The sequence below is a fragment of the Talpa occidentalis genome, unplaced genomic scaffold (assembly GCF_014898055.3).
Source record: "Talpa occidentalis isolate TD23 unplaced genomic scaffold, MPIMG_talOcc4v2.1 talOcc4.11, whole genome shotgun sequence".
In the NCBI taxonomy this organism is placed as follows: Eukaryota; Metazoa; Chordata; class Mammalia; order Eulipotyphla; family Talpidae; genus Talpa; species Talpa occidentalis.
Window position 1 is genome coordinate 64,958,398 of NW_023601104.1, and position 22,913 is coordinate 64,981,310.

Genomic DNA, 22,913 nt, shown 5'->3' on the forward strand with positions numbered 1-22,913 from the left:
CGCAATTCTCACCCAAGTTCCATTCCCAAAGAGTCACAACTGCCTACTAGGCATGGAATGATGTCGGGTGGTCACCACAAATTCAGCATGTTGAAAACTGAACTCTGATACCCCGCAAACCTTGGGGGGTTTCCAGGTTTTTCAACCAAGATTTCCTTACCTTGGAGAAGGACTCAACAGCTGGGACCATGAGGCATATAAGCCCCGTTTCTCCCTGTTAACCTCCAGGGCTCCACGGAATGTGGATGATTCCACAACCTAATTGGGCCTTGAAGCTGAACTTTTTACTCCCTCTTAGTCTTCACTGGCCAATTTTAATACAATCACAATAAGATTATAAAATATACAAAAAGCAAAAACTCCTTATACTGTTTTCAAAATAGACTTTATACTAAATCTGAAAATTTAAGATTAAGTGATAGTTTTCTCTGATCATTTCAAACAAAAAAATGTTTAATTTTGCATAAGGTTTCAGACTATTATGTTTTAGTTATATTCTAACAGGATCCTTCACTGTGCCTATACGTTATCCCTAGGACCATCTCAGTTTTTTTTAAAAGCAAAATAATTGATCATTAATTTCTACTCCATTAGATATTACAGATATTATCTATTCTATATTTATTTGAAATTTCTATATATTGCTATATATTTTCAGAGAACACGTTAATGTACTTCATCTTTAACATCAGCAGAGCATTAAATTTTAATGCTACAATATCATTCTAGCAAGACTTTAAATTTCTCAAATTCTGAAATAAAATTACTAGTTCAGTTTTAACAGTAACAAGGTTATTTTGAAAAGCAATTTCATTTCCTAGGACTGGTTACTTAAATAATCAGCCCTTAATAAGCAAAGTAAAAAAAAAAATGTGCAGGGAACATCTACAGAGATAGAAAAACCCAGCTGTTTCTGTGCTAGTTTTATACACACATACTCAAAACAATATTCCATGAGCTGTTGATAGACTTAGGCTTTTTTAAAACCTCTTAGAATAGGATAGATGTTTTCGAATGCTTCATAAATCCCAGAACGTTCTTTGGCACCTATAAAGAAATCCAAGTTTATATAATCTTCAATATAAAATGATCACAAAATTTTCTTAAGACTACTATTTCATCGTTAACCCCCCAATTACTTTTAATGTGATGACATCTCTTTAGATGCAACTGAAGCATGGTGTTCTGGAAAAAGGCAAAAGAATTTGGTGATTACAGTCACATTCCCACACATAAACCCTAGAGCAGTTTTCTAGTACTTCCTTTGTGTGGGTGTAACAGCTCACCTCTAGCCTCACAGGGCACAGTAGGAAATAGGAGTGCTCTTCAGTGACCTTCAGCAGCACCTATGGGCACTTAGCTACTAGCAAAAGGAATTTCCTTTGATTTATTCATTTCTAGTTAACATTTTGATTCCCAAATGTGGAGTAACAGTGGGGCAAACTGGAGCTATTCTAAAGTTTTAAATTTCAGTGTATGAATGGGGATTATAGAGGGTAAAATTGCACCACTGTCATCCTTACAGTCTTAAGTTTCAAGGACCTTTAATTATCGCACAACTGCTCTAGGAGTTAAAGGGATAAAAACACGAGTTAGACATGGCTCCCACCCTCAAGAAATTTTATCAGCCATTGGCTCTCTATTCATCTCTCATCACCACCACTACTTCCATTTTCAAAGCTATGCAGGTACACTGTACTAAGGATTATGGACTGGTATGATTTATGGTTATATGGAGCTGTCAGCTAATCAGGAAACTTATGTATGTTGTTATGGTCAAAGCAAGGAGATTAATGAAAGGAACATAAAAACTGTTAGTATGAAGAGAAATGAATCATAGTTTAATTTGATAAAAGACTGTTCTTGAGAGCTATAAAGTTAGAGGAAGTTTCCGTAAGAGCAGGTATAACCTCTCAATGGTGGAGATCTTGGTGGTAGCAGCAAATATTCAGACAAGATTGGCAACATCCAGATTGGTATGGCCCTAGAGGGTAGTAACATATATTCAAATGAGAATTTTGAAGGCTGAAGTAGAAAAGGGTTCCATGTGAACAACAGTGGAACTGAGATGTGGATATCCGATTTAATTACTGGACTGAGAGGATATTACCAAAAAGAGTGCCAGATTTAAGAAGTAGGGAGAAATAAGGATTTAGAATCCAAGATGAGCTAAATTTATAAAAATGAAAAAGAGCAAACATTAACAAGGATATAGAGAAATTGGGACCCTCATACAATGCTGGTGAGAATGTAAAATGGTTCTACTAGTCACCAAAGACAAGAGTTTGTGGTTCCTCAAAAAAATTAAAATAAGAATTACCAAATAATCTAGTACCTCCTAGGTATATGCTCCCCAGCCCCAACTGAAAACAGGTACTCAAATTATATGTGTAGACATGTAAGCTCATTGGAGCACTATCCACAAGGGCCCGAAAGTGGAAACAATAAAAATGTCAATCAGGAGATAAATGGATAAACAAAGGGTAGTATATCAACGCAATGGATTCTTATTAGGCTATAAAAAGGCATTAAGTAGTGATACAGACTACAGTGAGGATGAAACTCAAAAACATTAAGTGAAAGAAGCCAGACACAAAAGGGCACATACTGTGTGATACCATTTATATGAAATATTCAGAAGAGGTAAATCCAGAGACAGAATGCAGATTGGTGGTTTCCAGAACAACTCGAAAGAAACTGCTTAATGATTTTATTTTGGAGTTACAGAAATTATTTTGGGACTAGATAGAGGTGTTGGTCATACAGCATTGTAAATGTTCTGAATGTTACTGAATCATTCTCTTTTAAATGCTTAAGTTTGTTATGCAAATTTCACCTCAATAAATTGAACATTTTTAAAAAAGAATGTAATAAGCTCAAATTTTGTTGAGAAGCAAGAGCAAAAAGTTAATTATTCACTGCCAAACAGTTTACTATCTCTGAATCTCCACTCTCGAAGATGAGGGATGGGGAGAAGGATAAATTACTGGCAAGGGTAAGAAAAACTCTCCCTTTTGGTAGGGAAAAAAAAACACCTTTGGTCTCAGATTTTAATCACAGGAAGAAAATTTTAGTATCTAAAGAAAATGATGACAACATTATTTGGGGAAAAAACTCTGCCTCTTGTCTCTGGTTTGATGGACTCTTCAGCTTCTGGATACATTTGAATGGAACAGCTTCCTTGATAGGAAAATAGTGGAGCATAATAGGTATAGTAAACATGCATACATGCATACACACATGCACACGCACACGCACACCCACACCCCAAACAAGACTCTTGACATTTGAAAAACAGAGTGTTTAGGTTCAGCATTTTTTAGTAGCATTTTTCTATGACCCTTAAAAAATAAAGCAGGGGCCTCCCTGGTGGTGCAAGGAGTTAAGACGCAACTTATGAAGCTGACTGTAGTCGCTGCAGCGCAAGTTTGATCCCCAGCCAGGGAGCTACCCATATGGCTCAGCAGACCTCTCCTGACTCGCCCTCTGCTCCCCTCAGCAGTGTATTTCAGTGAGTCTTGCCTGTTCTGTTCCCCACTCTGTCTCTGGTGAATCCTCTCACCCCCTCCACACACACCTCTGGCCTATACCCCAGTTCTTGTATGCACAAATAAATAAATCTTAAAAAAAAAAAATAAAGCATACCTAAAAGCCCAGAAAATATAGCCTACCTTCTGCATCCTCAAATATAGCCAACCGAGGACAGCTGCACCTACACTAAACAGACACTTTCCTTGTCAGTAGTCCCTAAGCAATATAGTACAGCAACTACTGGAATAGCATTGACATTGTGTATTCGAAATGATTTAAAGTGTACAGGAGGCTGTGCTTAAGTTACATACAAATACACCATTTTACATAAGGGACTTGAGTGTGTGAGGATTTGGTATCTGAGGGAGTCCTGCAAATCAATCCCCTGTGGATACCGAGGGTCAACTGTATAGCAGTATGATATCCTCTGGGCCTCAGAAAATACCATTCACCCAAGAGGGGATGAACAGTGAGGGTAATCATTTTATATTATAGAAACACAATGTTAGACACAAAAAGGCTCTGGGGAAATTCCCTGGTATAATTCATTCATTTCACATGAGAAAAAACTGAGGCCCAAGAAGCTGAAGTCATCACGGAGTCATGAACAGCTGCTATGGGGCATCCTTCCTTTACAACAAAAGTCATCAAATAAACATTGTCAGGATTTGTAAATGGGTGCTGAAGTGAAAGGATTGGTCAATTTGCCATATCTCCTCACTGAAATATTAACATCAAAACTTCAAGAGAACTAAATTGGCCCCATAGGCCTGCTAACAACAATCATCAAAAATCTCAATTTGTAGCACCAGACTCTAACTAGGTGAATGTCACCTTTCAAACAAAATTTGCAGTGCTTTTATTCAGATTATAATGACCATCACCATTACTAATTTTAGTGCTGGGGATAGAAACTGACTGGTGCACTGGAGGTGGGAATGGCTTTGAGATCAAACAGCATGGTCTCAAATTCCAGCCCTACCACTAACTAGGTTTGAAAACACAGGCAAATTGTTTAGACTGTGAGTTTCAGCTTCCTTACCTGTAAAATAAGTACAAGAGCTTACTCATGGGTTTGCTAGAAGAGTTACATGAGCAATGTTTGGAACAAGTCCTTTGTCAAGCATAACTTTTACAAGATCTAAGCCATTTTCATAGTCCTCACACAAAGTTCTTCAGGATTAGGGGTGTTGGGTTGACTGGCCCAGGGACACAGGCTTACTGTCTGGTTCTGTAAGAGCCATTATCATGTGTTGTGTTTATGTCTGCCTCTTCACCAGGGCTGGATTGCTGCCAGCCAGGGGGTGTGAAATATTTGCTTTTGTATCTTCAGCACCTTAAACAGTAGGTGCACCTGATAGGTGCCCAGTTTATTAAACATCACCCATCAGTAAGATCTGTAAATTAATCCTACTCCTCAACCACACAAATATAAATTTCCAGTACTACTTGGATTTGCAGTTCTATTATTCTTATGACAAGTCATATCTGCAATCTTATTTTCCCAAATGATACCATGTGTGTGTGCACACAAGTGAAGTTTTGAAAATTAAAAAAAGTGTTAAACCCTCAAGCTATGTGTTTGACAGTATATACTAACTTGCTCTCAGCGGAGGTTTACCAATAATGACTGACAGGGGTGTCTGTTACCTCTCTGGCTCACTCAGCAGTAATCTTGCCGTTTTTATGCTGCCTTCTGACCTACTCATTTGCAAGCACAACTAATTTCTGATTGAGTGACTCTTAGCAACAGAGAGCCAGCTTTTTAGTCCCTTATGCTGGAGGGAATAAAGTAAATGTGAAGCATTTTACTGAAGCCTCTTTAAACTTCATATTCCTATCATCTGGGTAAGATAATCACAGAAAATTTTCAGTCCTTTTCAGTGACAAGGAAAAAGCAAGGAGGTGGGCAATCACCAAGATAATTAATAGCTAACATTGATGCCATGTTTACCATACATTTGTGACTACACAACATTTAATGGGTGGTTTCTATGTTCACCAGCATTTTACCTATGTGGAGAACTCAGAAGTCCCAAGTTCATACAACAAATGCAAAGCATGGATTCACACTGGACAACTGACTACACGGTCCTTCCTTCACACCACTCTCTCGCTGCTTAGAGTACCAAATGACTGCTGAACAACTCGGGGGCTGGGGGTATACAGAAATCCAAGTGTAACATTTGACTCTCCCCAAACTTAACTATCATTGCCCCTTGGTATCAGTGGGGGATTGATTTCAGGACCTCTTGCCCCATTCCCATACCCAAGTCTAAAGACGCGCAACTCCCTTATAGACATCTTCCATATGCACGGGGCCCACATCTATGGGTTCAACCAGTCAGTTGGATCCATGATTGAATTTATGAATTCAGAACCCCCAGACCAAAAACAATCCACTTATATGTGGACCTGTGCAGTTCAAACCCATGTTATTTAAGGGTCAACTGCTTTTATCATTGCTTTGGATCACTAGGAGGATTAGCACATGCACAAAAGATCACACAGGTTTTTCCAAAGACATCTGAAGAGCCGGGGGCTAAGTTAGTACAGAGGATGGCAAGCTCCCCAGCCAGGCTGCTTAAGTTCCTACCTGGCTACTGTGTGTACAGCTGTTTGCCACTGTTAAGGTTACTTAACCTCTCTGTTGTCATCATTTTACAAGGAAGGAAACAGATACTAAGTACAACCTCAGAATTAACATGTAAAAGTGGTTAGCATAGTGCCTAGCAGATGTTAACTATCATTTCTGCTCTTTTAAGTAAAAGCTGACATAGTTGTTGGTCATTGTATATTATTCCAGCTGGTCCTTGCTGGACAAATTTTATTGTAGTATAAGGAAAAACAAGAGGGGCCTCTCTGGTGGCACAAGGAATTAAGCACAGCACCATGAAGCTATCTGCAGTCTCTGCAGCACAAGTTTGATCCTGGCTGGCCAGGGAGCAACCCACATGGCTCAGCAGGCCTCTCCTGTCTGGCCCGCTTCTCCCCTCAGCAGTGTATTTCTGTCAGTCTGCCTGTTCTGTTCCCCACTCTGTCTCTGGTGAATCCTCTTATCCCCTGCGCCTCTGGCCTATACCCTAGTTCTTATATGCATAAATAAATAAATCTTTCAAAAAGGAAAAACAAGGGTCACAGACATGACACAAGTCACAGAAAAGAAGCAGAGAACTGGGAAAAAGATGTTGAAGTTGGCCCAATTCCCACTGCTTTTTGCTGTCAGGGATCATGACAAAGCTGGATAGCAGGGCCTCTTTGTCTTCAGTGCACTTAACTTTGATTAGAACATTCAGATGTAGAATTGGACATAGTGGCTACAACTTTAGCACCACAAGGGGAGTAAGACAGTGGGTTCAAATTGCCACTTAATTATATTATGTGCATTGTTTTACAATACCTACCTAGGGAAGAGCTAGGAGCCATCATTTTCTACGGTCAAATTCAAAATGCATTTGTAATTTCAAAACTCTAACACTTTTTGGGCCTCCCCGGTGGCGCAGCGGTTGAGCGCTGGGTTGCGAAGCTGCCCGCGGCCTCTGCGGCGCTGGTTCGATCCCCGGCTGCTCCCCGGCCACCGGGGGAGGGTCCCGCGTGGCGCGCAGACCTCTCCTGCCGCCCGCTGCTCCCCTCAGCAGTGTACTTCGGTCCTTCTGCCTGCTCTGCTCCCTGCTCTGGCTCTGGTGAATTCTCTCACCCTCCCGCGCTTCTGACTGTACCCAGTGCATGTATAAATGAATGAACAAACAAACAAACAAACAAATAAATAAATAAAAAACATGCCTCTATAAAAAAAAAGAAAAAAAAATTAATAAAAAAAAAAACTCTAACACTTTTTAGGCAAAAGTTATTTACCCTTGTTCAGACCTTCTTTTGAAAATGGCTCTGTGGAATATTTGGTCTTGCTATGGTAGGACAAGAGCATGTGAGTCTCTAGGAGTCCAGATTTTGAAAATACAGTGATTCTTAGAGAAAAGCAACCTACAAAACTTTACTGAGAATTAAAGTTTTACTGAGAATTCTTTTCTACTGAGGAATCAGTACAGTGAAAGAAACTATCATAAACACAAAACGGCAACTTACCGACTGGAGAAGATATTTTCAACTGGCACCTCTGACAGGAATTAATATTCAAAATATATAAAGAATTCATACAATTCAACAACAGAAAAACAATAAAAAAATTGCCAGAGGATCTGAACAGACATTTCTTCAAAGAGGACATACCGATGAGAATAGTCACATGAAAATGTGTTCATTATCAGTTATTAGGAAAATGCAAATTAAAGCCACAATGAGATATCATCGCACACCTGTGAGAATGGCCTATCTCAAAAAGACAAGATACAACAAGTGTAGGTGAGGATGTGGAAAAAAAACAAACTCTTATACACTGTTGTTAAGAATGTAAACTGGTGCAGACACTATGGAAAACTATGAAAATTCCTCAAAAATTTGAATACAATATGAACCAGAAATTCTACTTCTAGATATCTACTCAAAGAATATAAAAATGCTTATTGGAAAAGAAATGCACCCCTGTATTCACTGCAGCACTATTCACAATTAGAAAAGATTTGGAAACAACCTACCTGCCCACCGACAGATGAGTGAATAAAGAAGATGTGGTGCATGTACACAATAGAATACTACTCAATTATTAAAGAAAATAAGATGAAATCTTGCCATTTGCTACAACATGGATTGACCTTGAGGGGGGTTTGCTAAGTGAAATAACTCATAAAGAGAAAGACAAAAACTGTACGATTTCTCTCATATGTAAAATTGAAAGAAACAAAGCAAATGAACAAAACAAAAACAAACCCTTAGAATCTGACAAGAGAATGGAGGTTACTGGAAGTGAAGAAGTTAGGGTGTGGGGGAAGCAGGTGTGGGAGGGTGGTGACTGGATGCAATGGAGTATAGGTAGACTTTTGGTGGTGGGTATAGTGCGCAATCATACATTTGTTGAGTTATAAACCTTCTTTCCTGAAAATAACAGTGTTATAAGCCAATGTTACCACAATAAAAAAAATAATTTGGCGATTTCTACTAAGAACCTTAAATACAGTCATATCCTTAAGCAAAAGTTTCATTTCTCTGCACTAGTAATTTGTGTCAAATTTGTTTGCATATGTTCTTTGTTTTCCAACAAAGAAACAAAGAACAGTATTTAAATATCTGACAATGGGAGAATAACTTTGTTGCAATCACATGTGGGAACAGGGGCAGGAAACAGGCCTGCTGGCCAAATCTAACCTGCTACCTGTTTTTATATAACTGTGAGCTAAGAATGGCTTTTATATTTTTAAATGGTTGGAGGGAAATAAAAGTATATGCGACACATGTAAATGATATGATTATATGAAATCCCTATTTCAGAGCTCCATCTTTCATGAAATGTCTACAGCTATTTTCATACCACATGGTGTTTCAACAAAGACCCAGGAAACCTAAAATATTTAGCACTTGACAGAAAAAGATTTCCTGACCCCTGTATTAGAACACTGTGCAACCATTAAAAGCATTCATGACAGGCTTTTAATAAGTTAAGCTGCATGGGTTATAAAGATTAATCAAAAGACAGGCTATGTATATTCATCTACATATCAAAATGACAAAAACATGAACAAGTTATATTGTTTGGGTATTGAGATAGATGGGTGATATTATATTCTTTTCTACTTTTCATTTTTTCAGATCACTTTCCAGGTGTTCTGTAATAGTAAGGATTACTGTAAAATGGTTTACAAAGCTAGTAAAAAAGCAAAGAAGTTGCCCAGCTACTGAATTTTATGAAAATAAGAAAATAATATTAGAACATACCTGTCAACACAACTTTTCCAGATACAAAGATAAGCAACACAATTCTTGGTTTTACCATTCTATAGATAAGACCAGGAAACAGTTCAGGTTCATAACTGTTAAGATATAAAAGTAAAAAGTTAAAACAGCACTGTTCAACTGCTTCCCTATAATATTTGAGACCTAATGTATTAAAGCTGCATATTAAAGCTATTTTACCAAAAACATTTTGAGTGTCTTGAGCAATTTTTTGTCCAGTTAAGAACAGAATTTTTTCAGTCACGATTTTTAATTGTAAATCATTGTAAAATGTTAGCAATTAAGGTAATTTAGAGCATCAGATTTCATTAGATCTTGATGCTAAACATTCTCCATGTTTCCATAAAGTCTATCAATAAAAGTGCATAACAAGTTTTCTAGCTTTTCCAAATTCCCCGATAACAAACACATTTCATGTGCATTTATTAATTGCTGAAGTTAAACACTTTTAGCAGATAGAACCTAAAATTTTTCTAGGCCACTGTTTCTTCTCTTCACAGATGCTGTATTAAAAAAATATATTTTTTTTTTAAATTCAGAATTTGTTCGTATATGTAGTAGCTCACTTGTATTCACTACTAAAAGTAAGTTGGCTTCTCTATGGAATAAAGGTCAAAGGGCTAAGTGCTACTTCTTCCCAGTTGAGAGAATAGGAGAGAATCCTAGAAAACTTGTGTCCACAAAAAGTCAGGAGTTAAGAGGAAGCTTATGAAATAAAACTATCCTAAAAGCAATGGCTAACTGAGAAGAGCTATAGAGAAAAAATTAACGTGGGAAAGGAACACTGTACTAACACAAATCAATCTTTGCACAAAAAAAGGTGACTCCAGGTCATCAGGAAAACTCCACTTGGTTCTGCAAGAATAGACCCACACAGCAGATGTGAAGCCTCATGCAGTTCCTCAAAAGAGAACCACAGCGTTGAGGTGACACTTCTGAAGGTTATGGAAGAAGATTGAGGCAGAAAAAAATTTTGGTTAGGGATGACAAATATTTCTTCAGAATGAAGAATAAGATTCACCTGCTAATCTCTTAGTTTTAAGTCAGTGTTTAATTTGCAACTCCATTGTTCCAGTCTCAGCTTAAATGAAGCCTTTTTGACCTCCACATATCCCAGCTATATTAACAATTATGTTTGATCATTTGTAGTACTTCAAGGAGTGTTCACTTGCACAGCTGCCATAGTTCACTATTATTTTGGGCTTTTCAACGGTGAGCTCCTAAGGGCAAGGGATCATGGCTGTATTGACAGTCACCATCATGGTAGCATCTGCTACATAGTAGCCAAATTTTATTCATGTAAGAAATTCTATCAGGATATCTTTGATTTAAATATTGAAAGGGAGAGAAATACCCAAGGAAAACTGAAAGCAATTACAACATATAAAGATTGATGAAGAAGGTGCCTGGTAACAAAGGAGATATTTGTATGATCAGATGCTAATGTATAAATCTGTTGAACCTGGGCATTTCAATAAACTTGAGGCTTTAACATAAGACAGACTTGACCTGATAATTATAACTGATGTGTGCCATTGTTCCCCCACAGGGCTACAAGCAATTAAAACAGATCTCATTTTAAAGATACAAACTGGTTAGGAAAGAGGTGTTTTAATGCCCCAATGTCAAGAACACACACTAGAGTTGTCATCCATCACCTAAGGATGGAAGTCAGATAGAGAACATTTAGGGAAGGCAATTATGAGCCTAGAATGAGATAGGTGTGGGGATTTAAAGCAAGCTGCCTGGCCAAATTAAAAAGAAAAAAATGATGGATTCAATTAGAAAACTGGCTCTGAAGGGAGCTAGAATAGTGAGTGGCCCTCTCTCAGTGGCTAAAATCAGTGCATCTGATGAATTCTGATTCCCCTGCTGGCAATTTTCTCTTTCAGAAGGCAGCCGTAGCAGCCTCCTTCTTGAGGCTTAAATTTGGTCTACAAAGAAGACAATGTTGGTAAAAGAAAGGAAACTTGGGTGGAATTGCACACATCATTTTAGATCCCTAAATGGTCAGAAAAGGGAAAGCCAAGTCTAATAGGCATGTACTTTAGAATTCAGGAAAAGATCTTTAATATGTTCAGAAAAAGACAGGCTAGAATCCAGGACTTGGGAATCTGGCTCACGTGTGGAGACATCCTTAATAATGAAGGTTTAACTACGAATCTACAGCTCTTCCCAAGACTGAAGACATGCGTGAAGAGGCACTATGTCTTGTATGGGGGAGCTTCACATCAATAGATACGCCCTAGGCACTCAATACGCATATATTTTTAAAAATAAAGGAAAAAAAAAAGAAAAAAATCAAGGGAAAATAAAAACTTTGCCTGAAGAATATCATAAAGGTGAAGTCTATTTTTAAAGGTAGGGAAAAACAGGGCCTCCCCGGTGGCGCAGCGGTTGAGCGCTGGGTTGCGAAGCTGCGCGCGGCCTCTGCGGCCCCGGTTCGATCCCCGGCTGTTCCCCGGCCACCAGAGGAGGGTCCCACATGGCGCGCAGACCTCTCCTGCCGCCCGCTGCTCCCTCAGCAGTGTACTTCGGTCCTTCTGCCTGCTCTGCTCCCCGCTCTGGCTCTGGTGAATTCTCTCGCCCTCCCGCACTTCTGACTGTACCCAGTGCTTGTATAAACAAAACAAACAAACAAACCAGCAAACAAATAAATAAAGCATGCCTCTATAAAAAAAAATAAAAAAATAAAAAACACTCTCTTTAAAGGTAGGGAAAAACAAAGCAATTTTAAACTTCTGTTCAGATCATGCCATAAACCAAAGCTGGTAATGTTAGAGAAAGCACCTCATCATGATCCCTGTCTGCCTATTAAACAGAGTGATTGCTCAATGGCAAAGGGGCAGAGAAGTCTTGGAGTGAAAGAATTTTAAGTTCAAGCCAGATCGAGGAACTTGAGCACATCTGTGGTCCTCAGCCAGTTCAAATGCCTTGGTCCGAATGTGTGTCCATGGTGGAGGGATCTGCTATGACCAGTCAGCCTCCACCACTGCTCTGAGGACCTGAGCTGGACCAGAGAGACTCCAAAGCAGGAAGAGGAGCAGCATTCACTGTTGAGACAGGAAGCTACATTTGAATAGGTCAGGCAGGTTAGAGAGCTTCCCCAAGGACAATGAATACGCTAAGGGACAAATTAAGGTGGGAGTTGCAACTACACACACCCCAAGAAAATCCTCACACTGACCAGGACCATAATTAGTTGGGACTGCCTGCAGGGACAGTGCCATCCTTCATCACTCCTCTCAACACTCCTTTCTCCCCTCACCAGCTGTCAGCCCCTTTCAACTTGCCCGATCCATCTCACAACTTCTCTTCCAGCCATCACCCCATGTTAAGTATGCCCATGGCAGAAACCTACAAACCAGGGGGGCTCTGGTTGGCACTGTCATCACATGTGAGCTTGCTGGAACTGCAAATTCAAGTGCAATCTCTGGTGAGGCAGCCCAAGCAGGAGTGTGTTTTAATAAGCTGTCCTGGTGATTACTCTGCAATTTAATTTGAGAACCTCTATTTCAAAGATTAGACACCTGTGGTAACCAGTATTAGGACTTTGGTACAGCATCTTAGCCCTCTCCCTCTACTTTCTCAAAAAAAAATTTTTTTCTGGGCCTCCCCGGTGGCGCAGCAGTTGAGCGCTGGGTTGCGTAGCTGCCCGCGGCCTCTGCGGCGCCGGTTCGATCCCCAGCTGCTCCCCGGCCACCAGAGGAGGGTCCCACATGGCGCGCAGACCTCTCCTGCCGCCCGCTGCTCCCCTCAGCAGTGTACTTTGGTCCTTCTGCCTGCTCTGCTCCCCGCTCTGGCTCTGGTGAATTCTCTCCTCCCGCGCTTCTGACTGTACCCAGTGCTTGTACAAACAAACAAACAAATAAATAAATAAAATAAAATAAAAAAATCTTAAAAAAAAAAAAATTTTTTTCTCTGAAAGATATATTATAAAAGCTGCCTATAATGCAACTTTAATATCTTGGTAAATTCAAAGTTAAGTAAGATTATATAAAATCATACCTACAGAACTGCTGATGGGTTAGCACCAAACCTTCCAGCCTGATTGAAAATCTCACATCACAGCTCGCAACCATGTTCTGGATTTTAAAATCAAGGAATCTGGCAGGGAAGCCAAGTTTCTGCACCACCCGGGCGTACTTTCTCGCTGCGAGTCGAGACTGTTCTTCACTGGAGAGGGGCAAATGTGTTTACACAGGTCTTAATCACTATGTCCTCTACACTACTTGGGAGGTCTTCACACATTTCTCTGTTTTCACCATTTGTACCACGTTTATCTTTTAATGTATACTATGACCTGTAGGTCTGAGATCTTGAGTCCAACATACCTCTAGAAGGAGCAGAAACTGTTACAACCTTTCAGGAGCACAATTTACTATTCATATTTTAATGCTCACAGGGAAGAGTCACTCTCCACTAGTATTATGGAGACAGGATTACATCAGTACAGGTCTTCCCCTGCATGGTCCAGGAAAGATAAGGTTTCTGCGTCCTAAGCTAATGGTTAAGAAATGTCTAATTTCCCTCCTTTAAATAACTTGATCCATTTATCTACAAAGAAGAAAATACACAGTATCTACTTCCCCGGGCTTAGAACATACTTTCTCACTACAATAGGCTTTTTAATAAACACACCTTAAAAAACAAGTTCTAACAGCCCAGTTAAGTCCCTGCAGTTTAACAGGAGGAACTGTTAAGTGGAATATAAGTTAGTATTATGAGGCTAAATGTTTTCCACACAAAATTTGACATTTCATGAATTTAGCTTGACTTTAGAGTATTTGTTCTAGTGTGCTTTTTACATTAATGGCCTCCTTCCTTGTTTTATACACTGAATGATTTGTCTGCTGGGAGCAGGGGGTGGTCTTCATACCTTTTTGCTCCTGTGCAGACCATTTTCCCAGAGCTAAATATGAGGGCAGTTGTCCTGGGCTCTCGGATCCTCATTATGACAGCAGCAAACCTCTGTACACAGAAGCCAAACGGAGAATTAGCCCATGCCAGAGTTAACCTTACTCCAATGGAAAGGCAGTGTCAGACAGAACGCTCTCTCAAATAAACTGAAATTGGATGTGAAAACTAAAAGATATCTGGGTGTATTCCTACTCATTAAGACTCACCAACAAAAATGACCATGATTCTAAAATGTACTTAGAAATAACAGATTATGAATAACAACAAAAAAGCTAAAACATGATTGCCAGCCCACAAGTTCTGTGGGTTGGAGCTACTCCACAGGACCAAGGCTGGACTGGCAATTTCAGATCTGAAGGTTTAACAGAGTCAGAGAACCCTGAATCAGCACTATACCAAGTTGATCACGTTCTATTAATGTTTTTCAGGTGTTTACTAAAATGGTAGCGCTCTTAGCTGATTCATTTTGTTAAATTCTTAAGATGGCTTAAGTCACAAGCCAAAATTTCTTGGGCTGTTGGTCCAAGTTTACACAGATCATCTACACTGAAATAAAATGAGGGGAGAGTTAAGAATGGTAGAGAATAAAATACATTTGAAATGGGGGCCTCCCTGGTGGCTCAAGCGGTTAAGATGCAGCAATATGAAGCTATCCACATCCACTGCAGCACAAATTCAATCCCTGGCCAGGGAGGTTACTCACATGGCACAGCAGACCTCTCCTGACTCACCCACTGCTTCCTTCAGCAGTGTATTTCAGTAGATCTGCCTGCACCCCAGCTCTTGTATGCATAAATAAATAAATCTTTAAAAAAATATTTGAAATGCTGATTGCTCAACAGGGTAGTCAATCATTGCTGCATTGCTGCAGCTACAAGATCTTAGCTCATTACCATGTTTCTGTCCTTATTATAGCCAGGTACATGAAATATAAAAAGTTACATTGCATTTGGGTTAACTTTAGGAAACAGTGACATCCAGGTGTCAGCAACAACACTGCCGCTACAGAAAACAAATGCTTAATCTGGAATGAGTTGATGATGGCAAAGTCCTCTGGAATCCTACTAGTATGGCCTTTTCCATTTCACTCCATAAATCCTCCACCAGGCAATAGAGTGACTTTTCCCAGTGAGGATAAGATCACACTCATTTTTGCTCTAAGTAAAGAGCTTACCAACTCATTTAAGGTTGGTCAAGTTAACAAATCCACTTTACGTATAAATAGGACATAGAAAATGGAATGCCTGATCTTGGCAGAACACAGAGAGGAAAGAGTTTGTTAGACTTGAGAGAGAAAGTCCTTGAATCTTACATTGGTAAGTAGAAGCTTGAACTTTATACTTGAAACAATTTAGCTTTCTCAAACAAGAGAAACTCTAAGTAGAAAAACACACCAGTGTCAGTCAGGTGAAACATTTCGAAAAAATTATTTCCAACAACATGGCCTTTTAAAAAAGCAACCCCATAAAATGAGGCTGAAAATAATCTTTTTGAATGACAAGGGAAAGACCTTAACTTTTAGGAACTACTTAACCACTGTTTTATTCAGCACAGAGAATGAGGTGGGTTTTTTTTTTATAACTTCAAAACAGAATGACATAATAAACTTTTTGAGTTGCCAAAAGCTTTTTGCAGTTTTTTTTTCTTTTTATAAACAAAAATATGTCAATATCACAATCACATGAAGCAAGGTAAATCTAAATAGAAGCTAACTGTTGAGAGAAATACTGAGAAATCTCACCTTTGGGTTATATTCTGCATTTTTGGCATGCAATGCTATTTTCTTCAGATCCAATTTACAGGCCAGGTTTACAGTAGAAACTATATTCCTGAAGAAATAAGTCAACTTAGAAAATTATATCAGCTATAAAAAGTAAAAAGAATTAAAATTTATTACCTTCCTCATTTTGTAGATTGTGTATTAGCAAATTCCCAGGGAGAGATTTATTCTAAACATGAAACACATAACAAATGGTCCCTTGTAAAAATCCCAAAGTGGAGTATTAAAATAACTTTCTAAAATTTTGTGACTCGCTGACTAAAATTAAGTTTTAAATCTTTTTCAAAACTATGTCTAAAATAGAAAGCACAATTCCCAATCAATTTGCAAAGTGATTTTAATTTTCCATCTTTATATTCTTTGTGTGTATCCAACCCCAACCACAATTTTCAGCAATTAGAGTGTTTTAGTATAAACAATACAATACTCAAAAATGTGTATACTGGGTCTCCCTGGTGGTACAAGGGGTTAAGTTTGAGCACTGTGAAGCTATCCACAGCCACTGAAGCATGAGTTCAATCCCTGGCCAGGGAGCTGATCCACATGACACAGCAGACCTCTCCTGTCTGGCCCCCTGCTCCTCTCAGCCTGTTCTGCTCTCCACTCTGTCTCTGGTGAGTCCTCTCACCCTACCCTGCACCTCTTGTTTACATCCCAGCTCCTGTGTGCATAAATAAATCTTCAAAAAAAAATGTGTATACTAACTCTTAACTCCATCTGTAGAGATCAAGAATTAATGCTTCATTTTACAAATAACCAAACTGACTCAAGTCATAATTTATTAAGAACTGATAAAACAAACAAAAATGATGAAATCTGAAATTCTCTTCCCTATACTATCAATAGTACCCTGAAATTTGTTATCACACACAGAGATAGAGAATGTATACCCATAAGAATTAGCCATTTAAAAAGAAAACAAAACAGAAAACCTCAACTTACTGTAATTGAGGCACAATTCCAGAACATTCTGAAACAGGGGTCACGGGTGTCATGGGAGTTATGGACGTCAGAGGCAAAGCGTTTGGTTTCTCAGGAGAGAACTGCACTGAGTCGGCATGACCCCGGTGCAGATGTGCAAGGGAATTTGACAGACTGTTGCTGTTTAAGCCCAAACCAACATCCTGTTGGCCGAGTAACGGCTCCCCAGTTGGCTGACTTCGAGATTTACAATTTTCTTCAATTTCATTCTCACTTCTAATGACAGACTGGCCTTTATTTTCTTGGGTAAGTTCATCTGGTAGGAAGCTAAGATCCACAGATGAGAAATCGCCTGGTGTTTGCTGAACTTCGAGATGTGAAGTAAATACAGTCTCTGGATTGAATGGGCTAGGTATGTACACATCGTAAGGGCTGAGCAGGGGTGATCCCAGTGGGTTGAGGTCATCCTAGGTTGTTCCCAAAACCGACAGAAAACACAACAAATAGAAAAGCATGTCACACCAAAAGGAAGGTGCCATGGCGGGTAGGTGATGCAACTTACTCTAATTAAGTGGGAGAGGCAATTCAAGATAGTTTAGGTCCAAATTCTGCTTCTTTCCACAAAGTATCATGGGAGTTCTAACATGGGGTTACAGCATAGTAATATGCTGTTTTTATATAGAAACAAGAAGGTATAGTGAAGGTATAGCTTAAAGTGCAGAAAGAGCATTTTTCATAAAATGTTTTTCCTACTTTAGTCAGCTCCATAGTAAGTTGCTACTCTAGCCCAATTTTTTTTTTTTTTTATATAGAGGCATGTTTTCTTTGTTTGTTTGTTTGTTTGTTTGTTTTGTTTATACAAGCACTGGGTACAGTCAGAATTGCGGGAGGGTGAGAGAATTCACCAGAGCCAGAGCGGGGAGCAGAGCAGGCAGAAGGACCGAAGTACACTGCTGAGGGGAGCAGCGGGCGGCAGGAGAGGTCTGCGCGCCATGTGGGACCCTCCTCCGGTGGCCGGGGAGCAGCTGGGGATCGAACCGGCGCTGCAGAGGCTGCGGGCAGCTTCGCAACCCAGCGCTCAACCGCTGCGCCACCGGGGAGGCCCTAGTCCAATTTTATAATAGAAGCAATTGTGCAACCAGGCTTTAAATTGTGTATGCTTTGAAGAGAATAGATTTTCTGTGTGCCCTAAGTTGATTATAAGCTTCGGTTGATTTAAAAATTTGAGAATTTTTCATTCCTATTTTAAAGAATACGTAAAGCTTAAGATTTAGTCTTGAGTGCTAATCAAGACTTCACTAAAGGCCCATTATTCCTGCTGTTCCTTCTAGTCAAATGAGCGATAAAAAAATTCTAGTTATATGAATTTATGAAAGAGAAAAAAATTATTGAAATTTAAATGGCAAGAATAGTTTAAATCAATGTACTGTATTTCCAGTCCTGGGAAGGTTGCTCGACTCCCATTACCATCAGCCCAGGGAATGAGGTATGAAATTGAGGAAAGCACGTAATGTAAAATTCATAGATTTTGTTACAGAAAAAAATCAATTACTTTGGCACATATCTTACCACCTGCTTTGCCCAAGTTGCAGGCTTAGATTCGAGGTCTTGACACTGCTTGCAGTATAGCCTTATCCCTTAGAAGACCTTACTTCTAAATGAATAGTCACAAATGCCTTCAAATGCATTCTGTCTCTGGCAGTTACTCTAGCTCAGGTAACATGTCTGGCTCCATCCTATTGACTTGTTCTACTGCCAACGTCCAGCAGAGGGCAGGCGCCACTAACTAGTCAAAGAAAATACTTAAAGAACGTAGTTATTCTCCTAAGGTAAGATTTTGGACCTTTTTCTTTCATTTTGACTTATGTAATTAGCACTCAGCTCCATCTACCCTCATCCCACAGACTGACCCTAAGAGAAGTGAGGTTGGACACTGAGAGCTGGTTCCCCTCAATTGTTTCCTTGCCCCCTCCTGTCCTACCTGGAAGGGATCTCACCAGTCTAATACCTGCAAAGATAACTCCCTCTTCTCATCATGGCATTTAGCAGAGGACAAAGCTCTGGTGAGAATTAAGGAATTAAAGGCAATGGTAACAAGCTATTGAAGGAACTGTCTGATGACAAAGCAGCCCTGACAGCCCCCTTCTGTGTTCACCAGCCAGGACACAGCTGGCAGGAAGTGCTTACAGTGGACTCACTGCATCCTTGGCCTTCTAGGAAGAAACGTGCTGCCACACTGTCTTGGGCCAGCGGTCAACTCCTGTTTCCCAGGAACTTTCCTGCTGGGCTGTCTTTGCTACTCAAACCATATATGGGAGTCACCACTTGTACCTTGGCACTATTGTCTATTTTAAAATCATCCTCTCAAGGTTGTTCACTTGTTTTTATTTTTAAATATTCCTTTGTTTTCTGTAATACTTGACTCTAAAACTTACCAAAAAAAACTTTAAGAATTACAAATCGAGGGGGCCTCTCTAGTGGCGCAAGAGGTTGAGTGCAGTGCTGTGAAGCTGTCTGCAGCCTCTGCAGCACGAGTTTGATCCCTGGCCAGGGAGCTATCCACATGGTGTGGTAGACCCCTCCTGACTTACCCGCTGATCCCCTCAGCAGTGTACTTCAGTCTATCTGCCTGTTCTGTTCCCCACTCTGTCTTTGGTGAATCCTCTCGTCCCCCACACCTCTGGCCTGTACCCCAGTTCTTGTATGCATAATCTTACAAAAAAAGGAATTACAAATTGAGGGGCCTCCCTGGTGGCACAAGGGGTTAAATCTCAGCACTATGAAGCTATAGGCAGCCATGCGACATGAGTTCGATCCCCAGCCAGGGAGCTAACCCACATGGCACAGCAGACCTCTCCTGTCTCTCCTACCGCTACGCTCCCCCCAGCAGTGTATTTCAGTCAATCTGCCTGTTCTGCTCCCCACTCTGTCTCTGGTGAATTCTCTCCTTCTCTCCCTCTCTCTCTCTCTCTCTCTCTCTCTCTCTCTTATACACACACACACCCCACCCCACCTCTGGCCTACACCCCAGCTCTTGTATGCATAAATAAATAAATCTTTTTTAAAAAAAGAATTACAAATCTAAAGTAGCCACAGGTGTCTCCAATTCACATTTTAGGCCCGCCTCCCACCCATCCGTGATCTCCAGCTGCACCTGTAGCCACCAGAGAGTCTTGGTTTAGCAGGTCTTGAGGCCTGTCATTGGCATCTAAGGCTGCAACCCCGTGACAGTGCAAACCACCCCTGCACAGCAAAGCAGAGGGGCTGTGACACCAGAAGTCTCTACAGGAAACACAAAAGCCAACTTTTCAGTGTGTCTTCAGAACTGGGACGGGGCTATCTAATCTGGCGACTGAGTAAAGCCTCTGGATTCACACAGACCAGTCACGAGTTCTGGTTGGCAACCTTCGGCCAGTTATTGCATTTCTCGAAGCTTCTGTGTTTCAAGTGAAAGGCGGGGCTGATCAGACCCATCTCTTTAACTCAGAGCTGTGCAAGAGATAACGAAAACAGAGTCCCTAGCGAACAGGTCCTAGCGCTCAGCCACGGGTAGCGCCCTGGGACGCAGGCCCTGACGCTCTGTGCCTGCGGCTGCGACTTCCAGGCTCACCTGGGTGGTGCACTGATCCAGGTACAGCTCCAGGTACCTTTCCTCCTCCTTCATGGAGACAGTCGGTCGCCTATTGGGGGTGTGGGAGCGGGTAAGGCGGTCCGCGCTTGCGTTGCGTAGAGCTGCTGTGAAGCCTGAGTGGGCGCGCCGAGCACTGAAGCCAGTTATCAGGCTGGCCGCACGCGGCGGGGCGGGGCCCAGGCCGGACACGGGTGGGGGGCGGTGCGGGAGCCTCAGCCTTGGCGCACTCCTGCTCCCGCAGACCTTGCGGATGAGGTGATGAGCCAAGGTGGGGCACGCAAAAATTAACAGCAAACCCACAGGCCACTAGGAAGAGTAGGACTGAGCGTGAGGGGAAGAGAGGAGAGGGTGCAACGAGGCTGGCGAGAAGGGCTCCTTGCTAGGGTGCAATCACCGCGCTCTGGGGCACCTGAGAAGCAACCTGCTCTTGCAACTCTGTGGATTTCCTTCAGCATCTGCAAATGCCTGCTTTCCCTCCACAAAATAAAATTTCAGTTTAGAAGCGTAAAAAGAGAACGCGTTGGGCAATGAAGAAATAAAGGATTTTTTTCCTTCTCTTAAGCAGAACGAGTAGAATTTGAGGTGCCTTACCTAGTCAGGTGTAGTACTTTTATATTAGGATTATGTCCCAGCTTCAAATCCCAGGTGGTTTTTCTCCAGTCACAGAGGAGTCAGTCTGAAGTACATTGGGTAAAGGTGTGCATTGAGAGACACACAATATGTATCTTTCCTAATAGACTGTATCCACTGAGAGCGGGAACTTGATTACTCCTCTTCCTGTTTCATAGCAAGCTCACAGGTGATCAATAAAACTTGATTGGTGAGGGTCTCCCTGGTGGCGCAGCGGTTGAGCGCTGGGTTGCGAAGCTGCCCGCAGCCTCTGCGGCGCCGGTTCGATCCCTGGCTGCTCCCCGGCCACCAGAGGAGGGTCCCACATGGCGCGCAGACCTCTCCTGCCGCCCGCTGCTCCCCTCAGCAGTGTACTTTGGTCCTTCTGCCTGCTCTGCTCCCCGCTCTGGCTCTGGTGAATTCTCTCACCCTCCCGTGCTTCTGACTGTACCCAGTGCATGTATAAACAAAACAAACAAACAAATAAATAAATAAATAAAGCATGCCTCTATTAAAAAAAAAAAAAAAAAAAACTTGATTGGTGAATACAACTGTCCTCAGAATGCAGCATGGGGAACATAGAGACAAATTGCTCTAAGAATAGAACTCACAATAGAAACCTAACCAATGATATAGGAAAGATTTTGATAAAGGTGGAGTTATAATAATGGTTTATAATGATACCTCAGCTAGTGGTTTCTTTTTCATTATTTAAATTTTTTTTAAACATTTATTTATGCATACAAGAACGGGGGTACAGGCCAGAGGTGTGGGAGGTGAGAGGATTCACCAGTGACAGAGTGGGGAACAGAACAGGCAGATTGACTGAAACACACTGCTGAGGGAAGCAATGGGCAAGTCAGGAGATGTCTGCTGCACCATGTGGGTAGCTCCCTGGTCAGGTATCAAACTCATGCTGCAGTGGCTGCGGTCAGCTTCATAGGTTGCCTCTTAACCACTTGCGTCACCAGGGAGGTCCTCAGCTAATGGTTTCTGTAAAGTGACAGCCTGCGAGAAGTGGTGTCAATGTCCTAATAAGACTATTGTCTTTATAAGAAGAGAAACACCAAGTACGTGTGTACACAGATAAAAAGGCAATTTGAGATGCACTGAGAAGGTGGCCATCTGCAAGCCAAGGTGACAGGCCTCAGGAATCCAAGTCTGCTGACGCTTGATCTTGGATTTGCAGCTTCAGAACTGTAAGGAGATACATTTCTGTTCTATAAGTCACCCACTTTGTGATATTTTGCTATGGCAGCCCTAGCAGAAAAATGCATAGACTTACAAAGTATCTTATATGTGCCAGGTGGAATTCTCAGGTGCCCCCAAATTTCCAACCTGTGACGTAGACACATTCGCACCCAGTTATTCAAACACAGCTGCTGCTGTGAAGGAATTTGTGGGCCAAATTAAGGTCCCAAGTCAGTGGACTTAAAAAGTGGTCAGGCTGGGTGAGCCTGACCTCATCAGGTGAGCTCTTAAAAGGAACTGGACTTTTTCTTTGGAAGAAGATTCAAAGCCTGAGAAGGATGTGCTATGGGGGAGATTCTTCATAGCTAGCTTTAGAGATAGATGGAGCCTTTTTGCAAGGAAGGTGGGTAACGTGGAGGCTGAGAACAACTCATGTGTGACAGTGAGCCCTCACTCCTATAGTTCCAAGAAAATTTATTTAGTCAG

General features: G+C 41.1%; 1 protein-coding gene across 1 annotated transcript; it reads right to left on the minus strand.

Annotated features, from left to right (window-relative positions):
* Positions 1-838: 838 nt before the first annotated feature.
* On the minus strand, positions 839-20,727 carry TBPL2 (TATA-box binding protein like 2). The gene is made up of 7 exons (XM_037501967.2): positions 20,607-20,727; positions 17,018-17,463; positions 16,037-16,124; positions 14,255-14,346; positions 13,384-13,551; positions 9,358-9,452; positions 839-1,047 (listed from the first exon to the last, which is right to left on the minus strand). Exons 1-7 carry the CDS (start codon positions 20,658-20,660, stop codon positions 971-973), a joined length of 1,020 nt encoding a protein of 339 aa, XP_037357864.1. The 5' UTR covers positions 20,661-20,727; the 3' UTR covers positions 839-970.
* Positions 20,728-22,913: the final 2,186 nt, after the last annotated feature.

What these genes read in the sequence shown, in the direction of transcription:
- TBPL2 (XM_037501967.2), bottom strand. Translation starts at nt 20,660, where the DNA reads ATGAAGGAGGAGGAAAGGTACCTGGAGCTGTACCTGGATCAGTGCACC. An exon ending in GTCTGCACAGGAGCAAAAAG is followed by an intron (nt 13,552 to 14,254) that starts GTATGAAGACCA and finishes GCCCCTCTCCAG; the next exon opens with TGAAGAACAGTCTCGACTCG. An exon ending in TGGAAAAGTTGTGTTGACAG is followed by an intron (nt 1,048 to 9,357) that starts GTATGTTCTAAT and finishes ATTTCTTTATAG; the next exon opens with GTGCCAAAGAACGTTCTGGG.